Source organism: Mus caroli, chromosome 19, assembly GCF_900094665.2.
Source record: "Mus caroli chromosome 19, CAROLI_EIJ_v1.1, whole genome shotgun sequence".
Lineage (NCBI taxonomy): Eukaryota > Metazoa > Chordata > Mammalia > Rodentia > Muridae > Mus > Mus caroli.
The window spans coordinates 45,180,144-45,206,171 of record NC_034588.1 but is presented as its reverse complement, the minus strand read 5'-3'; the positions used below and the strand labels follow the sequence as shown (position 1 = coordinate 45,206,171).

Here is a 26,028-nt window from a genome sequence, read left to right as displayed (position 1 = left end):
GGGAATGTACCAGTGGTACAGCCCTCAGCCTTAGGCAGTCAGAATATCTGATCAAGGGCATCCTTTTAGGTCTTGTGTTGATCAGGGGTAGCCTTCATCCCCTCTCCTGTGACTTACAGGCGATCACTAAGTCGGATTCTATTTTGGAATCACTCTGAAATGAGTCCCTTTTCTTTTCAATTATTACCTTTATCTCTCGCCCAGAAGCCATCTAAGATCTTTAGGTATCCGAAATATTAAGACGATTGTAGTTCCTCTGACATAGGTTTTCTCAATGTGCAGTAGAAAACTATGTTAGTCAGCTCTTGGTGTGGTAAGCGCGCCCAAAGGAACTACAGAAAGAGGATGGTTTCCTTTGAACAAGCCTTTTCAGCTCAGGGTCTCTGGCCCCATTAATTCTGAGCCAGTGGTTAAGGAGGAACAAGCACTGCATAGGGTTGGTGGGGGGACACAGCTGTTGGGCTTGTGTCAGGCAACAAGCAGGAGGAGGGAGAGACTGGGGACTATTTCTCTCTCTCCAGGGCACTTGAAGCTTGAGTTTTGTTTAGTTAAAATTCCATGGAGAAAGTTTGTCTAGGTAAACTTCTTCAGGAAACTCACTTTGTTTTGAGTGTTTTGTTGTTGTTGTTTGTCTAGTTGCTTGCTTATTTAGTGTGTGTGTGTTGCACATGTTTGTGTGGGCATGTATATGTGTACATTCAGGTGCCTGCATGCATAACATGTATAAGCGTGTAGTCACTAGAAGTCAAAGTTATGGATTCTTCTTAGTTATACTTTCCACTTTTGTTGTTGTTGTTGTTCTTGTTGGTGTTGTTGAGACAAAGTCTCCTAATGACCCTGGAGTTACCTTATTGGCTAGTTTGGCTGCCAGTGAGCTCCAGGTACCCATCTATCTCTCCCCATCCTTGCAGAGCCTCTGTTACAGATGAGTGCTTCTGCATCCAGCTTTCTCACAGAGGATCTCAGGTCAGGCCATCCTGTTTACACTGAAAGTGCCTTACCAACCAAGCAAACTCTCCCCTGCTGCTTTGAATTTTGAAAATTTAAACAGACTCATCTAGATGAAGAAAGCAGAAAGATTCTCTGTGAGAAGCACACACTGACTGTTTAGTGGAAAGCTGGAGGAAATACTCCCTAGTGCCTGCGTAGTTGGGTAAAGGAAAGAGATCTTTAAAACTTAAATGACAACAGTCTGCATGGTTAAGTGAAGGGTGCCACCGTATCCTGCAAGCAAAGGGAACGATAATGATGCAGTGTACTACCGTGACCTAACAATCAGGTCAACCAAACATTTTTCTGCAACTTCTGACATCCGAGGCTCTCACGTCACTTTCAAATGCAAAAGAAGAACAAAAATAAAATACCAAAAGCAAAAAATATGTAGGGTTTTTTTTTATAGGAAAATACCCATTTCAATAATCTTTGCATTCTTTTCCTGCTCCAGTGGACTTCAAAGCCTTTTCTTGTGCTCCTCATGATTTCAGTGTTAGCAGACACGAAACCATGGTAGCCTACGTGTTATGCATCAAGGTCTATTGGCCACTGTCTAAGGGCTGTTCTCTGGGATTACTCCCCTCCCACTACTATAGTAGGCTGTACATAGGATTGCCTTTGCAGCCAAAGGCTTTGGGGAAAACCCTCAGAAAAGAGAAACACAAATATCTATCAGCTGTCAGAATTGGTGGAGGCACACGGGATTAAAACACTAAAGGGCTACAAGCAGGACATCAATACTGTCAGCTGAAATTGGATTTCTCATGGACATCAGTGACATGGATAAGTGTTTCATTCCTGTTAATGAGGGGCTGCAATAATCTATAAATATCCTTCTACTGCTGGTATGTGAATGACATGGAGAATTAGAATCAAAAGAAGGCCATTTTATATCTTACACTCACAGAGCCATCACTATTACAACATACTCTACAGATTTCTGTGTTGCAAACCTAGCCTTGACTGCCTTCCTCTGTCACTCTAGTTCAGCACTTCTGTGGAGTCCCGGTTTGTAGCATCTCCCTGGCCTGGAGCCAATTCCTCTTCTCCTCCCACCTCCACCACATTTTGCTAAGGCCGAATATCAATCTGCCCTGTCATACATCTCTATTGCTCTTTTGAGTAGATGAGAAATATATTAGATGGAATTTCTCTCCACCTACTACTTCCTGCCTTGATTAAAAAAAGAACCATGGGATGAGAAACACTCCACTGTTGTTTCTCTCCTTCATTCCCTTCCCTACTCCTCTGCTGAGCCCGTGTCCTCTGTTCCTTGTCATGAATGAAATACTTCTAGAATTTTCCCATCAATTCTCACGAGGACAATATGCATGCTTGTACTTTGAAGTAAAAAGTCAATGCTCTATAATTTAATTTTCTTCTCTCACACTAAACCTGCCATTCTTCACATAATCTGCGTGATAAATTCAGAGTCAGACTTCATCTTCCTGACATTAATACATGTCAGGACTTCAAATGCAAACAATTGTGACATTTGGCATTACAAAATTACCAAGAGCACAAGCTCCTCTTAATTAAGATATGGAAAAGTTGCTTTTGTTATATTTAATGAATGATATATTATATTGCAGCGAAACATGCGGCAGTACAAATACTTCACAATGCTCCCAATTAAGACTCACTTCACTTATGCCAATTGACAACACTAGTATTCCACACTTCATTCAGTTGGTGAATTTTAAATGAACTGGTTAGTGAGAAGGGTGCTTCTTTTCTAATGAGTTTGGTAATCAAGGCATCTATTTTAATTTCAAATTGGATAGATTGGAGGAAATTGCCAGACTAAATGACTGGTACTAATTAGAATTATAAAAATATTCATCATGCCAGGGAATTAACATGGGGGTCTGATTTTCCTGCATTTGCATATTGCTTGAGTTTTGGGGGGAAAATCTTGACAAATTGTCTTCTCTTTAGCAAATTGAACAAACACTATATCTGTTTTAGTCCTTCTTTTTCATTTAGAGCATAATACATATTCATGATTTGTAAATGGAGTTAAATGATTTCAACTTCTATCCTCATTACCATATTAAAGATGTTGTCTCCATAAGCTTCCTTAAAAAACTTCAGATCACAGCATTATCTCTTTAAATGGCAAATAATTTACTTTAATCAATATATTAACTTGTAGATTTGAACACATCAATGAAAGCGAATCTAAGTGGACACCCATCTCCCACTTCATCAACCCCCCAACTCCCTGGTTGACATTCCCACCCCAGGAACAATGACGTCATAGATTTGGAACATGCTTTAACAGATTCTTTTCTACAAGTTTCATTCAGACAACTTCCATCAAATAAGAAATGAGGCAGAAGAATCTTTAATTTCCCCGAAGATTTAGCTATAGCTGATTTCGGTGTGCCATGCCTAAAAATGTCCACTGCATGTGGGTCTCGTGTAATCTGGCCCATGCTGAAGAACTGCGCCAAGGCCACTGGGAAGGCTGACAGCCTATCAGGGAGAAAAAAAGTGATGGTGGACATACTACAGTCAGACCCAGGAAGAGTGCAGAGAGCAGGTCCTGCTCTGTATCCTTGAGCAAGCTAGTGTGACCTTCAGCCATCTATAATTTACAAATCATCACCTCTACCTTGCAGCCTCCTAGGAGAATATGGTGTGCTCATGTATGTAAGAAGCCAGTGCTCAATAAACAGAAGGCACATGGGGATATGTCTACATCTCCATTTCCAGGAAACATGCAGTGTCTGATTCTTGTTAGTATGACATGCATAGGATAAGAGTTATGAGGAGAGAAGCTAAGTACAGTGTCTGGGTTTCCACTCCTCTTCTGCAACAGTATTTGTTTCCATCACAGCTGTCAAATCCTATAAGCAAATGCTAATTAAAATTTTTGATACAGCTGGAGTAGTCTTCTAAAACACCATCAGAATAAATCACTTCCTTACCATCTATCTTTAGTGGGTGCCTTCTAAATAAGAAAGCCTACATTTGTGGCTGAGTTGTAAATAATATACATCCAACAAGAGCATAGTTTTTCTTAGAAGAAAAAAAAAATCATTTCTATAGCTTCAGTGTTCTAAAACGACCATAGTGAAAAACCAAGCTGGAGGGAAGACAGGCAGATCAGTGCATTCTGACATAGGGAACTCTCCCTATGCCTCTGGTGATCAGACGGAAATAATCAGTTCAGCTGACGTTACCTAAAATCAACCCTATTCACACCTGAAACCTTTCCCAAGCTTACTGCTTTATAATTACCATTGATAAATTAAACCTGAAAGATTACCTGTCAGACATTTTTAATTATAAAGGTAATCTAATGAAATCAGAGAAGATTTGGAAAACAAATTCTATCTGAAACTATGACAAATAGTATTCCCTCACTAATAAGAGCATTAGTATTTGGGAATATTTCCTTCCATTGTATTTAATTTTTTATTACAGGTTTTGTTAAGTCCTACTGACATGTTTACAATGAAATATCACCATCTCCAATCCACACATCTCCTCCAACTCTCTCTCTCATATCCCCCACACAGCTTCACGATTTTTTTAAAAAATATTCCATGAAGGCCAATTAGGATGTACAGATGTGCATTAGTATGGGGCCACTTCTGGCATTTCATCTAGGCTCAGGTCTATAGTTACCTGGCAACAGTCAAGTGTGTCTGACTCACTATAAAAGGGGCTGCTTGCCCCCCTGCACACTATCTTGCTCTCTTACTCTCTTAGCCTCTTCCCTCTCTGTACCTTCTCTCCCAATTCCCCTCCCTTTCTCTCTCTCCATGATACTCCTTCCTCTCCTCCTCCTCTTCCTCCTCCTCTTTCTCTCTCTCTCTCTCTCTCTCTCTCTCTCTGCCTTTCTCTGTCTCTCTACCCCCTAAACTCCCCTCCCCACGCCCTAAATAAACTATATTCTATACTATACTGTCTTGTGGCTGGTACCTTAGGGGGAAGGGAGGCCTCAGCATGGACCCACAGAGGCACTCCCTTCCCCAGCACAACACCACATCTCCACCAAACATATCCCTGGCTTCTTTTCTTTTTTTTATAAAGCACAACAGCCACCAATTTGATCATGGGACACTTAGCAATGTCTATACTTTCATATCAGAGGAGGATGATTCTCTTTGTCCCCATTAGATATCGGATGCCACTAGCTCTTCAGTAATGAATGGGGTAAGAGAGCAGCCCACCAATCTATGCTAAAATTTTGGTGTCTAAATGGGTAAAGCCACTTGCCACCACGCCTGACTATTAGAGTTTAATCCCAAGGGTTGACATCATGGAAAAAGAGAACCGGATCCAAGTCCTAGCCTTAAAATCTGAAGTCCCCCTTGCTTCTTCTGATCCATCCTCCATTCCTCCCTTGCCCTTCCTTTTTGTGTTTCTCTTTCCTCTCTCCTTTTTCTTTCCCTCCTTTCTCTTGTCTTAATTTTTGCATACCTATATTCAAAAAGTACTTTTAAACCATGCATTATTATACACTTGTATATTTGATGTAACACAGTGTACCTACACATACACACATGCACACATAGTATATCATAAATGTATATTCACAATATCACATAGCTATTATCATTATTAATGGTTGTCTCTTAGTCCATCAAGTGCATTTGCTACAATTTAATATGTTCATATCCATTGTGTCCATCATAAGTGATTTTGACAAGTATTATTAAACCTAAAACTTCATGGCAGTGTTTCATTAAATCAAAGTATAAATATTTGCATGTTTCACAGTAGGATTATCAAGATATCTTCCAGGAAACAATGTTATTGCCTGCCAATAAATTCTATTTCAGGATCTGAGTCTCACCAGCACTGGTATAGAAAGCAATGAATCTTGAAAACTGAAGTTTGTTCATTTCAGGTGGGCATTTTTGAAAGATTCTTTAAGAAATCTGTGGATCTGCTGGGCCAGCACATTAGCAGTAAATGCTGCACTTGGTGTAGTGTAATTCTCTGTGTTTGTTGATATTAGATGTTTCTCACTTAAAGGAATCCTTCTCTATCACTTCCCTCACTTGCCACCTTTTAACCTTTCCTTTGAGGAATGAGACTTTTGTCTGTTTCACCATGAAGTCATCTGCATGGTATTATAGCAGCCCCCCACAGAGGGCATATGATAATGAAGAAAAGAAGTACTTAGAATTTTGAGACTTCAGTTGCTTAAACAGGGATCTGGATCCGTCGCTGTACTGTTTATTCAATAGTCTCAATATATATACACTTTTCTGGATGTAATTTATTGTTTACTTTGAAACCTTTCAGGCACAGTGTTCATTTTAAAAGCCAGGTAATATCATCCCAGCGTGACTGGTTAAAATGCAGGTAGAAAGTAGAGGGAGAATAAAAAGAGGTAGCCTGGACAGGAGGACAAAAGGTTAAAGACAGAGGGACTAGCAGAATCCCTGAGTCCAACCAGAAACTAGAAATCTAGGGTAAGGTTGTAGGTAACAGTTAAATTAGGGAAGCAGCATGAGTGCACATATTAACATATACATATAGGACCCGTTTATGAAGAAGCAGGCAGAAAAAATAGAGAGAAGGCTAAAAAGCTATCATACTAAAAAGTATGATATACTTCATGGTGCCCTTGCAGCTGCAACCATCTCTCATAGTCATAAATCAGTTATGATTACATTTCCACCATGTAGGGGAAGAAGCATTATTGACTATCTGAGTACCGTGTAGCAATCTCCCTGAACTGAAACGTTATCTTCTGAAGGGAAGCTTCGGAAAACTCAAGAAATAAACAACTCCAAAGTCTCAGGAAGCCCCTGAAACTGACTAGGTGCATAGAATCCCAAAATTACAGATGCAGTAAAGGTGGGCTTTTCAGTGATGCAGCTGCCTCTGGGTTGCCCATGCTTCTGCAACAAAGTCTTCATCTGTATTTCTGCTAGTAACCACAGTGGACTCTGGGTCATCAAGGTGGACAGTGGCAGTACTGTGACTTTGGTCCATCGTTGGTTCCTTATCTGGAGTAAATAGATGTTTGTTCCCATTTCCCCAGTAATAGTGCGAGTCACTGCTGGCTTATTTGTTGTTTTTTCATTATTTTACCGAACCCTCTTTTTTTCCTTAAGAAAACATATCACGTGCCCTAAGTGGTGTGCTAGCTAGGTTTAATTACCAACCTGACAAAGCCTAGACACCCCTGGGGAGAGGGGAACCTCATTTTTCTCTCTCCATAAGGTCAGTCTATGGAATATCAGTGAGGTGTGGTTTTAACTGCTAATTGGTATAAGAGGGCCAAGCTCACTGTGTGCAGTGTCATCCAAGAATGCATTCTGGGCTGTATAAGAAGGCATCTGAGCAGAGGGGAGCAGCCAGAAAGCAGGCTCTGGTGTTTATGTTTAGAATTCTTGTCTTGGGTTCACCATCCCAGGGCTTCCCCCTGATTCATCTTAACTGGTAAGATGAAATTAGCTCCCCCACCCCCCCACCCTCAAGTTCTTTTGGGCACAGTGTTTCTCACAGCGACAGAAAAGCAAGCAGAACAAAAATTACGACAGTTATGCAACAGAAAAACACATTCATATAGGCAGAAGAGGCAGCTGACTAGCTTGATATAAAATGACTGGGAAAGACCCAGGCCACTGGATCTGTCACTGTGCCAAGGGTGTTCGGAGGTAATTACGTTCTCGTGAGCATTAACAACTGGAAGTTGTTATGAATGAGGGTCCTTATTGCACCACCGGGAGAGAATGTACCTTAATAGATTACATTAGACCAGTTTTGCCATCCAGAGTCCAGCTCAGCCAGGTTGATGAAAACCTTTGAATCCCATGAGCTCCTTGGATGATGTCCCTCTCGCACTAGGTGACTGCTCCATGACCCATGTTCTTAAGATGATACAGCTCGTGCATTCCCACTGCACTGGTGAGAACACTGTGCAAACAGCAGCCCTCGTCACAGGTGAGTCCCGTGATGCCATTTCCTTTCTCTTACACGATCCACAAATACGTTTATGAGAATCCTAGGAGAAGACCTAATGAAAATGCTGAGTTTTTCTTTAAATAAGAAGTTTCTTTCGCTTTATTTCTATTCCATTGATGACAAGCTTCAAAACCACGGCCACTCGCAGTTAATCCTCAACTGCTTTATCCCCACCAGATGCAGAGACACAGAGCCTGCTTCTGCCAATGGCTACTGAGGAAGTTATCATCACCTACTAATCCAGAAGGATCTGAATACAATTACATTTTAATCTGAGGGTTTAGAACGAGAATATGAACGAAAGGCACAGCTTCATGTGCATCAAGCATTCGCGAAACACAACTTGAAATCTCACTTTGAATTTGGAGGCCCTGCATCACACAGCTATCATCTGTTCACCAGCACCTGCTCCTGGCCTGGCATAGCAACCACAGGTATGGTCCAATCAGCAAAGCCTGCACAGGGTATACAACTGCTCTGCATCAGAACGTGCATTCTGTAGCATTGTCGTGCCTAAAGCTGCATTAGCCTCTCAACCAGCTCATGAATCCATCAGCTACTACTTGGATGATAAGAAATGACCACCCTCCCCCCAAAAAACCCCTGTCATTCACAACAAAGAAATAATAATAGACCAGAAAATGGTAGATATGCTAATTGCCTTGATTTAATCCATAGACTAGGTGTACACATATTAAGGACCACACTGTACACTGCACTGTAATTATTAATGGATTATTGATCACTTAAAATTAAAGTTAGGGTGTTCGGATACAATTTAGCTGGTAGATGCTTCTCTTACGTACATGAAACCCCTGGATTAAACCCCCTCCCCAAGTAACAAAAATAAATAAATAAATAATACCGAGAAAGAATAATATTGTAGGGACTTGGGATAGGCTTCATTGGGTAAAATACTTGTTGTGCAAGCATGATGACCTGAGTTCAGATACCCAGCTGGACTATCATAGCACAAAAGCTGGGTGTGGTCACAGGTCGTTTGTAAACTTAGCTGTGGGCGGGTGGGGGTGTGGAAGCAGGAAGATCCTTAGAGCTCACTGACAAGCCAGTCTAGTAGAAATCATTTACTGCAGGTTCAGTTAACACACACACTCATAAACACAGAGAGAGAGAGAGAGAGAGAGAGAGAGAGAGAGAGAGAGAGAGAGCACTTACCTGCATGCCTGTTCCCAAATACTGTCACTGCTAATTTTCACGCTGATATTGTCAGCAGTTCTAGATAAGTCTAGCCCCAAAGTACCTGAAAACAATGTGGGAATCTGAAGGGATCAGCAATCTCTTTGGATTCTTTATTTCTGAACTCCAAAGCAAGCTGTGTTTGTTATGGTCATAGAGGCTTTGCAGTCCTGATCCTTGCACAAGAAAAAATATATCTGTTTTTCTGGGTGAGTCTCCATAACCAGGGTCTTATGCATTTGCGAATACAAAACATGTGCCCAGTTTTAAGGAACCACACTGGGCCCCTTGTCAACCTGAGATTTGTTAAGGCATGCAGCCTTCCATGCACTGAGCACAGCAACTACGTCTACAAGACCCTTGTCTTCAAAAACGTATCTCAAAGTCATTCAAAACTTTTATTTTAGTAATAATCCTGGGCCCTCCAGTTAATCCAAAACCAACACAATGAAAATTATTTTAGTTATCAGTGAGGAAACAGACTGATAGATGCCTGAAGCCTGTCTCTTCCATGACAACACAACAGTCCACACACAAAAAATGAAGTTCGCTTGCAAGATGAGAGGAGGAAAGGAAAGAGCTTTGCCTTCATCCTTTCCATTTGGACAACTACAAATTATTACTTCCTTTGATTCTTTCAACCTCAAAGCTTGTTATAAAATGCCTCCGAGGTCTCCTTTGGCCAAAAATGAATCCTGAGTGTTCTCTGAGGATGGAGGCCTTTTATTTCAAAATGCAAGATGGTAGGAGAGTCTACAGGGAGGCCACAGCAGGAACTGGCGAAAGAATCAGTAAGAATTGGAAAGCCCAGCGTGGCAAGACGTGAAGGAATTGGTCAAAGGCCCAGGTCGGACTCATCAGGAAGCAGAAAGGGTCTTAAAGGAAGAAGCAAAGCCCTCATAATTTTTCCGTCAGTGCCTTTCTCCAAATTAGATCTACTAGCAAGTCTTCTGGAGCTTTGGGGTATCCATTTGAAAAGTAAAGCAATTGAATATCATCCCTTTAAAATATCATTCAATTAGATCTTTTGTAATCCATACAACGTAAGGAGATAGCCTCACTGATTCTAAAGAAATTGCTAGTGCATTTCATCAAAGGCACAATAATGGAAACATCGATTCGCTCTTCACCGCAAACATCTCCCTTTGATGCAGCAGTTACCTTAATGCTCGCACTTTTCATTTTCTCTAGAAGAAAACAGCTGCCTCCGTGCATGCACATCAGAAAGAGCTCTAGCCTGAAATAACACATTTGTATATCAATCTCAGCTACACTGGCATCTTCATTTGCGACTACATAGCATCACTCTTCCTGACTCTGTGCCACTGAATTACCATCCGAAATAAAGGGGGGGGGGGACACCTCCCCTGCATCCTGGATAGCCAGGAAGAGGTGTTTTATGCCACCCCTGCAAGCATTGCCAGGGGCTTCATCTCTCTCCCAGTGCCATTTATTCCAAGGAAGAATGGCCACATACTTGTTAGAGACTGTAGGTCTGAAGAATAGTTAGCTGCTTTCAGCAGAACATGTCAACAAGAAGAAGTACCTAAGGAATTAATAGATCTAGAAATGTGCAGTGTGATTAGGAAAATCCATCAACACCCACTGCCACGTTCCAAATATTTATTCTAAGTGGAAAAAAAAATCATCAAGCCTGAGAGGATTTTGAAGGCATTATATCCACAAGCATACCCCAGGAGGAATGTCCCTGAAATTCTTGGTGCTGTGGAAATGGAGGAGAGGTATACCCAGAGATACGCCACAGTGGCCTTATCAACCTCGTGGAGGGAGGGGTCTGCTGTCTCTAACCTCGGGGCTTCCTCTGAATAAAACCACCACACAACCATGTAACAACATCCAAGTAATTGGCTTTTTTTTTCAATATAGGTTCAAATTTTTTTTGGCTACACTAAGCATCTAAACTCACAGACTGTCTGACATTTGGCTAAGTCTTTCATACAATATCCACTTGATGCCATGAAAGAAATGTATTTGCAATGGCTTTTGCTCTGCAAATGTCATGTGGGTGTCCTTAGGGGATTGCATTAAGCACCTGGTGCCCACCATGAGGTTCTGCTAACGAGAGATATAAAGGTTATGTTGAAATTATTGTTTAAAGGTGCTGACATCACACACATACTCACAGTCACATAGGTACTCAAGAGCAACTGTTTACGGTTGTGAGTGAGTAGACAGAAGAAACCATTTCAGCTAAGCTCTTCTGTGCATATCTCTGTGCAAGATAGCTCTTGAGATTATCTTTTCCCTTTGATTGACCAATCCCATAACTTTATTGTATACTAGCTTGGTATACGAACTAAGGTCCTGGGGGCGGGTGATGACAGGAGATATAAGGAGGTATAATCAAGTCTCTGTTCTGAAATATAAGTTGAACAAACATGGTAGATTCCATTTTGCAGCATTTAAACAGTTCTTCAACTATCCATTCACCTAGCAGAAATTCATCAATAAGGCAAAATGGTAGATCCAACATGGTGGATTAGGAAAAAGACACTACTCATGATGGAGCCCAGCTTCTTATGTTGAAGCTCAATGAGAGAATCCTAGAAGAGAGCTGGCAAAAGTGGGTAAAGATAGGGAGTTCTCTTTAAGGTCTGTCAAAGGTTCTGCAGTACATAGGAGACACTGTCAAGTACACAGCAGAACACATGGATGTTAAATCTCAAAGAGAAAGTCTTCGGGGGCTGCTACACCTTTAACTTACCTTTAGGAAAGAGCAGAAGAGACTTGTTTAAAGCTTCCCTTGACTCCTAGAGAACAAGGGTATACTAAAACTTCACCAAATCAAGACAGCAGAGTAGGATGAAATGCACCTTAGATAGAGGACCTGACACTATCCACTCAAACATCAGCTCTCCCAGCTACAATATCGGAGAGTCTGGCTAGGAACTCTGGTCCTCTGCATTTCTGTTTATGGCTGTCAGTAGAAAACCATAACAATCACTTACCTCTTGCTTGCCTCACAGGGGGTTATAAAAGAAAGTGAAATGGTTATATTTTAGAGGAAATCATTATAAGACTATGAAATGAAAAATAAACATTGCCAATACAATACACACACACGCCAACACACACGAACACCTGCTCTGTATATTTTGATAATTAAGAGTAACAGAGTGAAGTTCATGGCCAAAGATCAAACCATCATGGTTGGAATAATGAAATGTTACCAGTACTCTCAAAATCTGAGCTAAGCAAACACGCGGTGTTTGTTTGTTTGTTTGTTTGTTTTCCCCCAAAGCGACAACTTGTAAACACAGTGTTTGTTCACCTTTTGGTCCAAGCTGTAGGCTAGCACCCAGTCCTCCTGCTTGGGATGGAAGAGCAGGCTCTGGATGTAGAACGTAAGCCGGTACTTTTGGTAGGTCGCCCCTTCATCTGAGCTGATCAGGACACTGCTCTCCATCTCGGGGTCACTAAGGAGCATGATCTAATGAAAATGTAGGAGAAAGTAAAAACAGAGTTAGTAGGCTGAAGTGAACATAAATAAGAAATGTGGCTTTATTTTTCCCATGATTTGCTGAGCTGAAATAGGGTGTGAGTCTAGGTCTAGGTACAAAAGGACGTTTCATTTCTTCTTCTTATCTTTGAAGTGTTGAGTGTATATAAGGTGGTCCTCCATCCTTTGCCACCAGTTAGAACACATTTGTTTTAGATATGGGGAAAACCCTCCCTTCCTTCCCATGACTTCATGATATCTTCTGCTCACTCTGAACTATGATTCAGGTGATTCAAGAGTGTTAATGATTCCTTGGTTAGGGAAATTTCCCAAAACACAAATCTACAGAGGCCCTTTAGAAAATAATGCTGCCCTTGGTTTGATACCAGATTCAAGTAGGCAGATGCAGGATGGTGCTTTGGTGTCAGAAAGGGCAGGTTTGCCTCTCAACAGTTTCATACAAGCTATGGCATCATGGGAAAGCACTTCAACTGGGGAAGCCTCAGTTTCTTCAATATTAAGTCCAATGCCATCCAAAGTGCATTAAAACACAAGGCTCGAAGTTATGTTCTGGATAAGGCGTTACTAAAACGACTGTCTAAAACTCTGTCCAAGGTCGTCTTGCTCCTTCGCATAGTGCTTTAGTGTCATTCACTCTACTACGAAATGATTGTCTTTCTATTTCTGAAACCCGTCAGACAGACACCAACAGAATTCAGGATTGATCATTTCTAAAGCAATCTCTTTCTCGGGGCTTCTAGAACACCAATCTCATCTGATTTTTCCTTCTTATCTCTTTTGATACTGAACTTGGCTTTTTTGTTGTTGTTGTTTTGTTCTGTTTTGTTTTGTTTTTTGTTTGTTTGTTTGTTTGATTGATTGGTTGGTTGGTTGGCTGGTTGGTTTTTTTGTTTGTTTGTTTTATATTTGTTTTGTTTGCTTTGTATTGTTTCCTTTGAACACGACCACGACTGTGGTCATTCATTGACCTTTCACTTTAACCCTCTCTCTTCCTCAGGAACTGCTTTAATTCTGTTTCTCTTCTATTTTCCCTGCCACCTCCCACTTTCCTGAGAATACTCCTTTTTTCTGCCTTCCCAGCTTTAAAGTTAAACATGCTTTTTCTCAAATAGTTGCTTTGGCCTCACTGAAATAAGGCATCATTAGTTATCAGCAAGTTTTCAAGAAATGGATGCAGCTCAGTAACTTTTTTATTCCTGTGTGAAAAGGGCTAAGTTCCTGTATGGGCTAGTAGACACACAATTGTCTTTTCCTCCTGGGAACTTGAAAGGGAGAGGGGACCCTGGTAGAAGCACTGGGTTGTCTTAAGAAGATGTTAGGGTTTCCCGAAATGTAATTGAGGAAAATACGTAATAAAAAAAAAGAAAGAAAGAAAGAAAGAAAGAAAGAAAGAAAGAAAGAAAGAAAGAAAGAAAGACCTAGAGAAAATAACCAAGGAGCTGAAGGGGTTTGCAGCCCCATAGGTGGAACAACAATATGAACTAACTAGTCCCCCCAGAGCTCCCTGAGACTAAACCACCAATCAAAGAAACCACATGGTGGGACTCATGGCTCTAGCTCCAAATATAGAAGAAGATGGCCTAGTTGGTCATCAGTGGGAGGAGAGGCCCTTGGTCCTGTGAAGATTCTATGTCCCAGCATAAGGGAATGCTGGGACAGGGCCAGGAAGTAGGAGTGGGTGGGTTGTGGAGCAGGGGGAGGGGATGGAGAATTTGAAATGTAAATAAAGAAAAAAAATCTAATAAAAAATGAACTAAAAAAAAATTATAAACTTGATGGTGGAAAATGCCTGTATGGTAGGCTCCTCACTATCGCACGACTGTGGAAAATGATTTGCTACAAGTTTGATCTAAGCCAGGGGCTCTCAACCTTCCTACTGCTGCAACCCTTTAGTGCCGTTCCTGGTGTTGTGGTGATCCCCAACTATAAATTATTTTGTCGTACTTCATAACTGTTATTTTGCTACCGTTATGAATCGTAATGTAAATATCTGATATGTTACCCCTGTGAAAGGGTTGTTTGACCACCAAATGGGTCAGGACTCAGAAGTTAAGAGCAATTGATCTAACCAATAAATAAAATAGTAGCTGCCAAAAAACAAAAAACAACAACAGCAACAAAAAAGAAGATGCTAGGGGAGTGTTTGCAGTGCTTATAGAGTTTGAGATCATAGTTAACTGGGTAAGAGGGACAACTTCAGTCTCATCATATCACACTATACATTTAACCAATGGGTGAACCATGGAGTATGCAAGGAAATAAATTTCCCTCTTCCGGTGAAATTAAACTGCTTCCTTTATGCAGGAAGGAGAAGCCTCATGACTGTGATTTTAATTAGAAGATAAGGCCACCATCCTAAATAGACTTTATTTTATACCTCATGAGTCATAAAATTCTGCATAAGGTTTGCCATCAAATATTTTACGCAATGAATTCTCTTCCTCTAACTCTGTCTCTTTCTGTGTGTGCTTATGCTTGCATACATAAGCATGTGATGTATATACATACATACATACACACACACACACACACACAAACACAAACACATACCACGTGGAATTAAACACACCTAGACTAGCACATGCACAGATCCTGCATACACATATGTGCACCCATACAGAAATGAATTTATCGCAGTGGTAGAGTGACTAGTTTTAGAAATTAATGTATAGACAATAAGGGATGTTGACAGTGTGTGGTAGTTTTATGGAGTTCCTGTTTGCAAGAGTACATTTTTATTGCAACCTTTCTCTGACATTCTCCTCAGGAAACCTTTTATACACTTGGATATCAGTAGCTATGTCTCTTTTTTGTTTTGCAAGTCTCAATCCTGCTTTCTGAGAAAAATGAGAGGAAAAAGAAATACAAACAGACATTTAAACCAGGGCTCATACCTCACCTGATATTTTATCCAAACCTCACATAAACCCCATGAAGGAAGTATGGCTTTTTTTGCATATTACAGATAAGGAACCTGAAGCTCAGAAGGAAAGCAATTTCCTCATTACTCCCCAAAACTATTGTAATCCGACCAGCTACACAGAATACTCAGAGTCGGGGCTTTCCCAAATCATGTCTAAGAAATTCACTGAAGAAATAAAAGTAGCTTCAAGAAATCCCTTAACTCCTAAAACTCACTTTCTCCCTCTGACCCGGAGAATAGGAACTCAATAAGAATCAAAGGAGCAAGTACAAGGTTGTATGTTGGCACCGGAAAATAATCCAAACATAATATTAGTATATGTAAGACAGAAAATACTGTGTCCCAAGTTAAACCTCAAGGTAAAATATGCCTTGTACATGATAATGCCACATATATACAGAAAATAATCTCATGCCATAAAAAAAAATCTTATTGTTAAGGAAAGATTTGCATCCAAAGTTCTATGGGGTCAAAGCAAGTAAATGGGGCAGCTGACGGGCTACAAGAAGTGGGAAGGATCCCCTCAAATTGGAAAGTATGCAAATTCCTCAAAGAATAAGCATCCCAACTAAGTAGACCTGTTGACTAAACATTTGTGGGCTAGCCAGGGGACTCTTTGTAAAGGTAAGAGAGTTTGTCTATGCAGAGACACAAAGAAGGTTAATCTCTGCCTTCCATCGTGTAGCTGTGAGTGTGCAGATGCACAAGCTGTGATGGCGGCTGTGGAGATGTTTATACATTCTGTGCTTGTATGATTTGGGCAATGGGAAAGGGGCAGGAATCTAAATGAGGGCTAGGGCATCAGGAGTTCAAGGTCATTCTCAAGTATGGAGTGATTGAGGCCAGCTTGGGCCACATGAGACCCTGTCTAAAAACAAAAACAAAAACAGATGGACAGTGGATGTTGAAGAATGCGGGGGAGGTATTTCAAATCTTGGCTAGCAAACTATTAATGGGATAGATTTTATGTGCAAAGATATTTAATACAAATCTTCAGTATTGCTACTCACTTGTCAACAAGAGGAAGCTACTCAATGTTTTCACTCTCGTCATCTCCAGGAAGAGAACATGGAATGTACCTTCTACTGAGTGTTAATTTTGGGATTCAATGAGATAAGCACAAAGGAGCTTAGCACAAGGCAAGGTACAGAGTCACTATATATATGACACCTTGATATTTAAATAAGTCATGGTAACTGTACAACTGACCCCAGAAGGGAGGAAGAGGAGACTGGATGTGACAGAAATGATCAGAGGGAGCAGCTCTATGAAGATACAAACAAAAAGGGCGAAGAGAGAGAGGAACCAGAGTGTTGCCATGCAGTGTATAAAACATTCTAGTGCCACAAGATGGAAACGCCTAGAGATTTGCAGAACCGTAGTGTGTATATATTAACAGCACTGCACTGTGCACTTGGACATTTAAGGTAAATCTTTCTCTTTCTCTCTGTGCACATACCTGCGTTAATCATAACTAAGAAATAAGAATCATGGAGAAAAACAGTACCTATTAGATTTGACATTAATTTATGTGCATTTTGCATGCATGGCAATAACTGAAAACACTATTAGCAAATACCAACACTACTTCTGCTATGAATGAAAACCAGCCAGTAGGTAATTGTGGATTTGCTCAATAAAATTGTTGCTTTGAAAAAACATTCTCATCTCACCCCTGTGGGGAGATCCAGACCATGGTGGCGCTAAACACACCAGTAGCTTGGGTACCAGTCTCAGGCATCCAGTCTCTGTGAATTGGACTATCCATTGTATTGAATTGTCTCGCCTTTAGATGAAGGACAGTCAAGCGCTGGTGTTCACCAACATGGTGATGTTATCATACCTTTCCCACCTTGTTTATAACACGTTTTGCGGGAAAACTCTGGGAAAGTTGAATAACAATGACCCCATTTAATATTGCACTCTAGACTGTAAAAGGTACAGTTGGAGTTCACAAGTCAAGTTCCTGGCTGAGCCTAACAATATCATCGATAGTTGTTACTTTCTTCAATTACATAGTCTATGTTTCTCTTTTATGCAACCTATCGGAAATACTGAAAGCTAAGCATTTCTCAGTCTCTTCTTCTGTCCTGACATCTCCCAAATCAAGGAAACAAACTCTTCAATGTTCTGAGAAGAGTTTCATAAGCATACCACTCTATGAATAGAAAAATAGGGACACTATAATTTACTATGTAATTGACTCCTAATGGTAGATCGTGAGTGCATTTAGTGATCAATAAGAAAAAGCAATAACATTAATAGACTTGCCAAGAGTGTGAGAGAGTTGGTAGCATAACTGACCCCAAACACACTGATGTAATTGATATGTTGCTGAGGATAAATTTCCACTGAATCAGAGCCTAAGCCGATACTACTCTTCTCTGTCCAACCTTCAGTGGTTGTTCTCAATACAGGAATAAGGAGAAGAGAAAGTGCGGATATTTCAATTGCCACAGCTAGGGTCAAAGAAGTTTCTGAGATCTACATAGTAGAGATGAAGTATGCTGCTAAACATGTAACAATGCACAGATCCACACTTACAATAAAGATTAAACAGCACAAATATCAATCACTGAATGTTCATAGCACCTTTGTTGAGGAACTGTGTTGGGAATTGTATATATGTGTGTTTAGATTCTATTATGACTACAATAAGCAAACTACAAATACATATTAAAGATAAAACCATTAACCTATACTTGTGCTTACACATATGTTTTTTACCTGGTACCACTCTGCCAATATGCATGTTGTTTTATTTGCCAAGATTACAACTGCCAACTTTCTAACTCAACATAGTATAAGTGCATTAAACCCAATTTCTAACTCTACTTGTCCTATAGAATTTAACATAAGCCTCACTTAACAAAGCATCAACCACTAAAGTAAGTCAAGGAAAACATGAAGAGATGGCTCAGTAACTGAGAGCATTTGCTACAGGATCCTGAGGACTTCAGTTCAGTCTTCAGAACCTGAAGAGAACCGGAAGAGAGCCAAATGCTGCCCATGACCTCTACCTGCACACCACAGCAGGTGGTGAGGAAGGCAGGCGGGCATTGTCACCTTACTCTGTCTGTCTGGAGTCCTGTAGCAGAATATCATAAGCTAGGTGATTTGTGCATGGCTGACCTGTACTCCTCAGAGTTACTGAGACTGGAAAACCCAAGACCAGATTCTCCGCAGTCCCCTTCAGGACAGTGCCAAGTCCTTTGGTGAGGGAGTCACCCTCATGACTTGATCACTTCCCCAGGGTCCTCACAGTCTAATACCATCTCACTGATGGGATTTCAAACAGGAATTATGGTAGCACCTCTTCAGTTTGCGGTAACCTTGTATGGGTGTCTTAATCTCATTATAACTAGGGACCCTAAATTATGTAGTGTAAATATCTTATGTATCTGAAGGACAGAGGTTTAACCAGGTTTGGCTGAAATCAAGGTACCCACGAGGCTTCCTACATCCTTTTGGAAGGGCCTAGGGAAAAGCTTGTTTTTGTGCTTTTCCTAGATTTAGAGGCTGCTGTATTTTTTTAGCTCCTAATCTGCATCTGTCTTCAAATGCAGTCACAGCCTTGCCAGTGTCTATCCTATTTTTCATGGACACTTTATCTTCCCCCGTCCTCTTTCCCACACCAGGAGACATTCATTTTATTTGATAATCTAGACTGTGGTCTGGTGAAGGCTATCTGATTAACGGTAAAATTACACCCAGAACTAGAATTTCCTCTTAGCTGAAAACCTAACACACATACATGGCTGGGAGATTAGAGCTCTTTAGGGAGTTTCAGCTTTGCCTACCACACCTCCTTCTGCAGTGGCTTACTCACTTGCTGCTAAGATCAAAGGGCAAGCTCAGACTCCACTTTACCTCCTGAGTTAAGTTCTTGCTGTGTTCTGTGTCAAGGGCAAGGTGAAGGAGAAAGCAGACAGAACTAAGCAAAGAGAAGTTCCTGAAAACAGAAGAGGGAAGGAGCAGCAGGAGGAGGAAGGAGGGTGTCCTGCCATGGTAACTCTCCATGCGTGGCTGAATCCTGATGGACCACTTGCACCCTACTTCTATGGAAACACCCCTTCAGCAGTCTGGGCTAGGGTGGACAAGAGCCTTTTTCATGTTGGGTTTTAGAATGATTTCGTTCTTTGGTTTTGCTTCCCCTCTTTCTCAATGTGAAACAGAAGGGTGGGGGGGAAGCAGAGGTAGCAATTTTGCCAGGCAGGTACTCCCCATAATGATCCATCATCCCATGCCAGGTGGTCCCCAGACTAGCAGGGAAGAGAAAACCACAATAACAGTAATAAACGGGAAAAGAGCCCTCCAGGTAAAGACATAACAAGGAGCTGCAGCTGCTTCTGCCCAGGGCGGTGGGAAGAGGCAGGAGAGGGGATTCAAAAAGGGGAAGAGAGACAAAAGTCCAAAGGCTGCAGATGTCTATCTTACCCCAGTGACTGCTCTCTGTCTGTGTGTGTGTGCATGTGTGCATGTGTCTGTATATATACGTGTTGTTCTCTCCCCCCCCCCTTACCCAAGGAAAGGAAACACAACCACACACACACACACTGTTGCTAACGTTTTGTTGTTGTTAGGGACACAGCAGCACATTTGTCAAAAGGTCCAACTGCCACACATGATTCCAGAGCTCCGGAAAGGATCCACCCCTACAGTGATTTAGATTAATCACTTCTCATTAAGAGCCAATAAACACCCTGCATTCCGAGTGCTCCTAGCTGCCACAGCCCACTGTCGCCATGTATAATTGCCAAAAGGGAAGGCAGAGGCACACCAGAGAGTTGTCAAATGTAATTTATAGGTTTTTAAGATCTAATCATTTTCTATAATATTAGATTAAATGACAGTCTATATTAAAGAGGAAATTACATTTCACCTTGCTTTATTCCCCCCCTCTCCCTTCCTAACGAGGGTTTTTGAAAGGGTCTAATCCCACAGCAGAGGGCCAGAAAATGTCCTTGACAATGTACTTGGGAAGAATTGCTCGCAGGATGTTCCTACACCCACCAGGCCATCAAAAGAAGCAGAAGAAATAAGTGGAAGGTTCTCATAGTCGATCCATGTGTTCTCAGGAGCCTCTCCTAACCTGCACTCCTCTGCCTTGGCCTGAGTTGGGTCATCTTACTCTGATCATGTTCACCACAGCTTCTGGGTATTTATCTGGGTGTTTGCAGTGTTAAGGATCAGCCTGGAGTAAACCCAAGCCATACAGAATCTCATCACTATGGAACCAGACTCAAACAGACCTTGCTTTTACAGCTGGACATTCAGCCCTGCAGTCAACCAAAGGGCTTGCATCCATTTACTGTGGCTCTGCCTATGATGGACACGACCAAGAATACAAAGATGAGGGGTAACAACATAAACCCCACTCCATTGCTCACTTAGTTCCTCCACTGCAGTGTGTTACATTTTTCTCCAAAACCACAATAGTTTCTACTGCCACTGTGACCACTACTGTGGCTTGGGAAAAAGGAGAAATAATAATATTTAGAAACTTCCTCTTACATGTTACATTCATAAATGAGAATGAAGCCTGACAGTTAGTTGTCGTAGCAGAAGGATGTCCATGATGCCCACAGCACATGAAGGGACCCGCGAGAGAGTAAGCTGCTACTGTGCTATATTTCTCATTCAGCATGCCAGGCTAGAGAGCACCAACCCCATAGTATGGCACTTACATAATTCCTTTCACAGTTCCAACAGAACTTTCTCTTGCCTTCTCCTAGGATCATTGGTGGAAAGTGTCACCCAATTCTGTGTCCCAAATATGCTGCGCTCCCATCTCCACAAATCCCTAGTGAGGTCATTCCTCTCCCTGGGGAGCTCCTCTTTCTACATTACATTGTGAAGTCCCATCAAAGCCACACCCAAACACGCCCACCACTAAGAAAACAACATTGCACTTCTGTGCTTTTTAGAGCTCTTAGCAGCCTGCTTCTACTACAGTGAAAATGGAAATTCCAGATGGCTGGGAATGGACCCGCTCCCCATTCCGTATAGTGTCTAAGTGAGTGTCTCTCAAGGGGCGTTCACAAGCACTATAGCTCTGTTCCTGGTTCATTCAATCCCAGTGTCTGCCCTCTCTGTAGAACCGCTGGATGAAAGGACAGACAGCCAGATGTGGAGGAAGCTTTTACTACTCCAGCTCACCAGAACACAACTCACCCTGAATCCAGTGGCCAAATCCATCATTTAGCCAACCCTATTCCCAATAAGAGGGAAGGCTGCAATCCGCTCAGTGCTCTCTATGCAAATACCACACAAGAATTCTGTTCCCAGGCTAGAGAGATAGGTCAGTTTGCAATGTAGGGCCTGTATTCAGTTCCCAGTACTCATGTTTTTAAAAAGGCCAGGCATGGTGGTACACACTTGTAGTTCCCACACTGGAAAAGCAGACCCTCAGGGCTCACTGGCTAAAAGCTTAACCACATCAGTGAGTTCAAGTCCTAGCAAGAGACTAACCCCAAAATTAAGATTGTTGGCTCCTGAAGAACAACTTTGAGGGTTGCCTTCTGACCCCTACATATATACACAGACAGATAGACAGACAAGACAGACAGACAGACATATATACTTGAACAAACACATGCCCTCTCACACATGTAAATCTGCTTTTGGCTAAGATCAAGTGTAAATCTGCACACTTATGCAGGGACAACACATACACACACACACATACACACACACACACATACACACATACACACACATACACACACATATACACACATACACACAGATACACACACACACATACACACACACATACACACACACATATACACACATACACACACATACATACACAGACACACAACTGAAAAAATGTAAAACAAGAGTCATAAAATTTTCACTCCTGCATATGTAACTAAAGGAGTAAAAAGCAGATAAACAAATGCATATTCACATTGATCCACAGAAGCACTGCTTACAAAATATGACCAAAACATAAGGAACTAGCCCAAGTGTTTGTTAATGGAGGAATGGCTAAACAAACTGTGGTACACCATGGAACATTATCTAGCCATAAAAAGAAATGGAGTATTGATACATGCTATAATATGGATGAACCTTAAAATTGTTATTTAGAGGAGAAACAAGCCAGGCACTGTAGAGCACATACTATTTGCCTCCATTTAATGTGAAGTCTACAGAATAGATAAATGCATGCAGCCAGAACCTAGCCACTGAGCACGTGACTCTGTGATGGTTGTAGGCTATGAGAATGAGGTGAAGAAAGAAATTTCAGAAGTTGACAGGGGTGGCACCTGAGCGTCAGTGTGGTGTACCAGGCCTTAGTGTTTGCTTTGAGAAAGCTTCAATGTTTGTCTTGTGTTTCAAAAAACAAATAAACCTAGGGAGATAACATGACGTTAGAGACACTTGTAAATACACAGTTCCTTGTAACGGGTCTGATAATAAATTCATCGGTTTAAGAAGAGAACCTACAATTTTGATATAGTTGATCTAAGCTGTGGGAGCCTCACAGTTCCTTGCCAGTGAGCCATGTGACATGGCTGCTTTCTTCTCACTGCTCCCAGAGCCCAGTGCAGGCTGTTGCAAACTGTATTCCTGTAAGCCTCCTTCTTTTTTCTTTTTTTCCTGAAAGATTAGCATCACCAAGAGGTTTAATTAACAAGCAGGGGCCCCTCTTGCCTCCAAGCTGATCTCTGATGCTCTCATTTTTAAAGAATGGTGCTGTAGCACTTGCTTTATACAGCTTTATGAAGCATGTGTTATAAAAGTATCTCACCCATACGGCTCTTTAATACCATGGCAGCGCGCTCCATTCAATCCCATAAAATCCCAGCAATATTTAAGTGTTAAAGGTGACTTTCACTGTGATATTTATTATTGGATAATGAAAAATGGCATAGATAGCCTTCAAAGCCCCCCAAGCAATGGCATAAGCTATGTCTTCTAAGCTTTTAATAACAGGACCGCCATATTTCCTGGAAATGGTACAGGTCTCCAAGGGTGACTCCTGAGCTTGCCCGTTGGAAGCGATGAGGGCTCTTTACTAGTTTTCTTACTGACTCCATCCCTCACTAGGCAAAGGAAGTTGATTGGTGAAAGGTATGGAGCTAGAATGGGATTACTTTGCTTCCCAGATCTGACCGAGAGTTCCAGGAGGTTCTTGGTTGTTGTGTTGTGTTGACCCTCATCCGATCTGCCAAGGGCACAGTTGCTTGGGGAGGCAGGACCTGGGGCTTATCCCATGCAGCCGCCAGGGAGGGGATGCTGGGCTGAAGGGAAGTGTTAGACATAGCTCAGGGGGTGGGAAAGTGCAGTCTGAGGGGTAGGAAAGCTGATTTGGGGATCTTAGGCCTTCAATGAAGCTGGGGCTGTGGGGTTCTCAGGCTCTCGGACATCCAGGTGCCTCTGGGAGTTGCAGAAGACCTGAGAACGGAGTCTTCAGGGAAAGGAGAGCCCTGGTTGGTCCCAGTAGAAATAGTCCTTCCTTGACTTGAAGCGGGAGGCTTGGTGGCAGTTGTGGCTGGGAGTGTAGAGAGGTCTTCTGTGGGAGACTCGGCTGTGGCTCTGTAGGCGAAGGCCTTCTCCATGGCTCTCCAAGGTGGATCTCAATGAAAAGAGACAGTCTATGGTTTCAAATGGTTTATTATTGTCATGGTGGAAAATGGATGTGTAAAACCATACACCACTTCTCAGTGTGGGCCTGAGATTAAATACCTTTTGCAGGGAGGAATGTCTGGGAAGGGAAGCTTATTGGCACACCCTCTGGACCTCTAGGTACCTCATTAGCATGGAGAACTCTGTTTTGAGTCTAAGTGACCACAGATCTCTTTTCCTACTATCTTGGTCTGAGATGTTAGGGAGGCCTCATCTACATATGGAAGGGCTTGGGGCTTGCCACAAATCTATGGGGTGCTGCAGCTACAACTGGGGCCTGGTGCCAGGAGCAGGCAAAGCTCCTACCATTCCTTCAGGGTCTCTGGGGCTTCAAGCCTTTAGCTCTACCCTACCAGGCTTCCTCTCATGGTCCACAACCCAGCACTTGGTCTGCCCTTGCTCTGCTAAAGAGCACAAAGGATCCAATGTAAAAAGCAGTCAGAGTGCACTGCACAAGCTCCCTGTGCCCCTGGATTGAGCTCCAGGCCCATTGGCTCCTGGTCCTGTTGCTCGGCTACAGCTGCTGTGCCCTGTCTGACATCCCTTCTCTCAGTCGTCACCCCCTCCAGACTGGGGCTGTCTCTGTAAACAGCGCTGATGTCTTTTAATCTTCTTATCCATAGTATCTAGTACAATGTCTGGGATAATGCAGATGCTAAGAGATATCTCAGAATCCAAAATAGCTAACTTACTATAGTATAGTCGTATAATACATAGTGATGGTATTCTAAGAAAACTCCTACAGAGCAGAAAGGAAAAGCCAAGATGGCGTGTATCAAGTATTTTACTGTATACTGTGTAACATCCCAGTGAAGCCTGGAACACTCCAAAGTGCTTGTTAAATACCATGTTCTCCTGATCTTTCCATATCCTAAAAGAGGGTGCAGACCTCAGACCTGCCTTGAGCAACCACTCGGCAACACTCCTGCCCAGTTGTGAGTGCCACTGCTTTGCATGCATGCATCAAGGAGCAAGAAAAGCCAGCTTTCTTTTTGCCTCCCAGCTCTGTGAAGAACAGGACACTGCCAGTGTCTCACGGCACCTTACCAGTGATAGCACTTAGGTCACTTCGGCTAGTTAAAAAGAGCTGGCAATTCAGCTTTGACATCTATCTCGATGGGTCAGTTTCTTCAGAGCATTAAGAGGTCAATAACTATAGCAGATGAAGATGTGACACTGGGGCAGAGCTAATCACAGAAGGACCAAGACTCCATGGTTAACCATCCTCCTCAGAATAGCTTTTAACTTCCTGCTACTCTGCCAGAGGTAGTGTGCCCAATTATTCCCTCTCTTAAGGTCACAATACAATAGCTTTGCCTATACCAAGACGATCTGTGTCTTACCCCGCCCCCCCCAAAAAAAACCTCCTCAACCCTATATTTTAGGCTTTCTGAACATGACCAAACTATTCATAACATGGCCCTGAAGTAATTAGCTTCAGCTGTGGAACAATGAGCTGCTTTCTTTCAGGCTTGCTCCACAGTCAGTTTGAAGAATAGACATGAACCCAATTGAGCCGTTCTCCTTTATTCATAGGCAACAGTTATCATCCATGCTAGCTTACATGTTAACACAAATTTACTTCCTTCTCTTGATGTCCTGCCTAGCTTAAGATAACATCGAAGGGAAACAAGGAAATATCTGAGGCTGCTGTTGGCTTGCACTCAGGCTATAGAAGCAGGCAGAAGAAGATTATATATATGTATATATGTATATATGTATATATGTATATATGTATATATGTATATATGTATATATGTATATATGTATATATGTATATATGTATATANATGTATATATGTATATATGTATATATGTATATATGTATATATGTATATATGTATATATGTATATATGT

General features: G+C 41.8%; 1 protein-coding gene across 1 annotated transcript in view; it reads right to left on the bottom strand.

Moving 5' to 3' along the window:
- The window catches only part of Sorcs3 (sortilin related VPS10 domain containing receptor 3), a 593,715-nt gene that overhangs the window by 254,044 nt on the left and 313,643 nt on the right, over nt 1-26,028 (bottom strand). Inside the window, exon 4 of the mRNA XM_021151815.2 lies at nt 12,419-12,577. Coding sequence (XP_021007474.1) covers nt 12,419-12,577 — 159 coding nt within the window. The remainder of the gene's footprint in view (nt 1-12,418; nt 12,578-26,028) is intronic.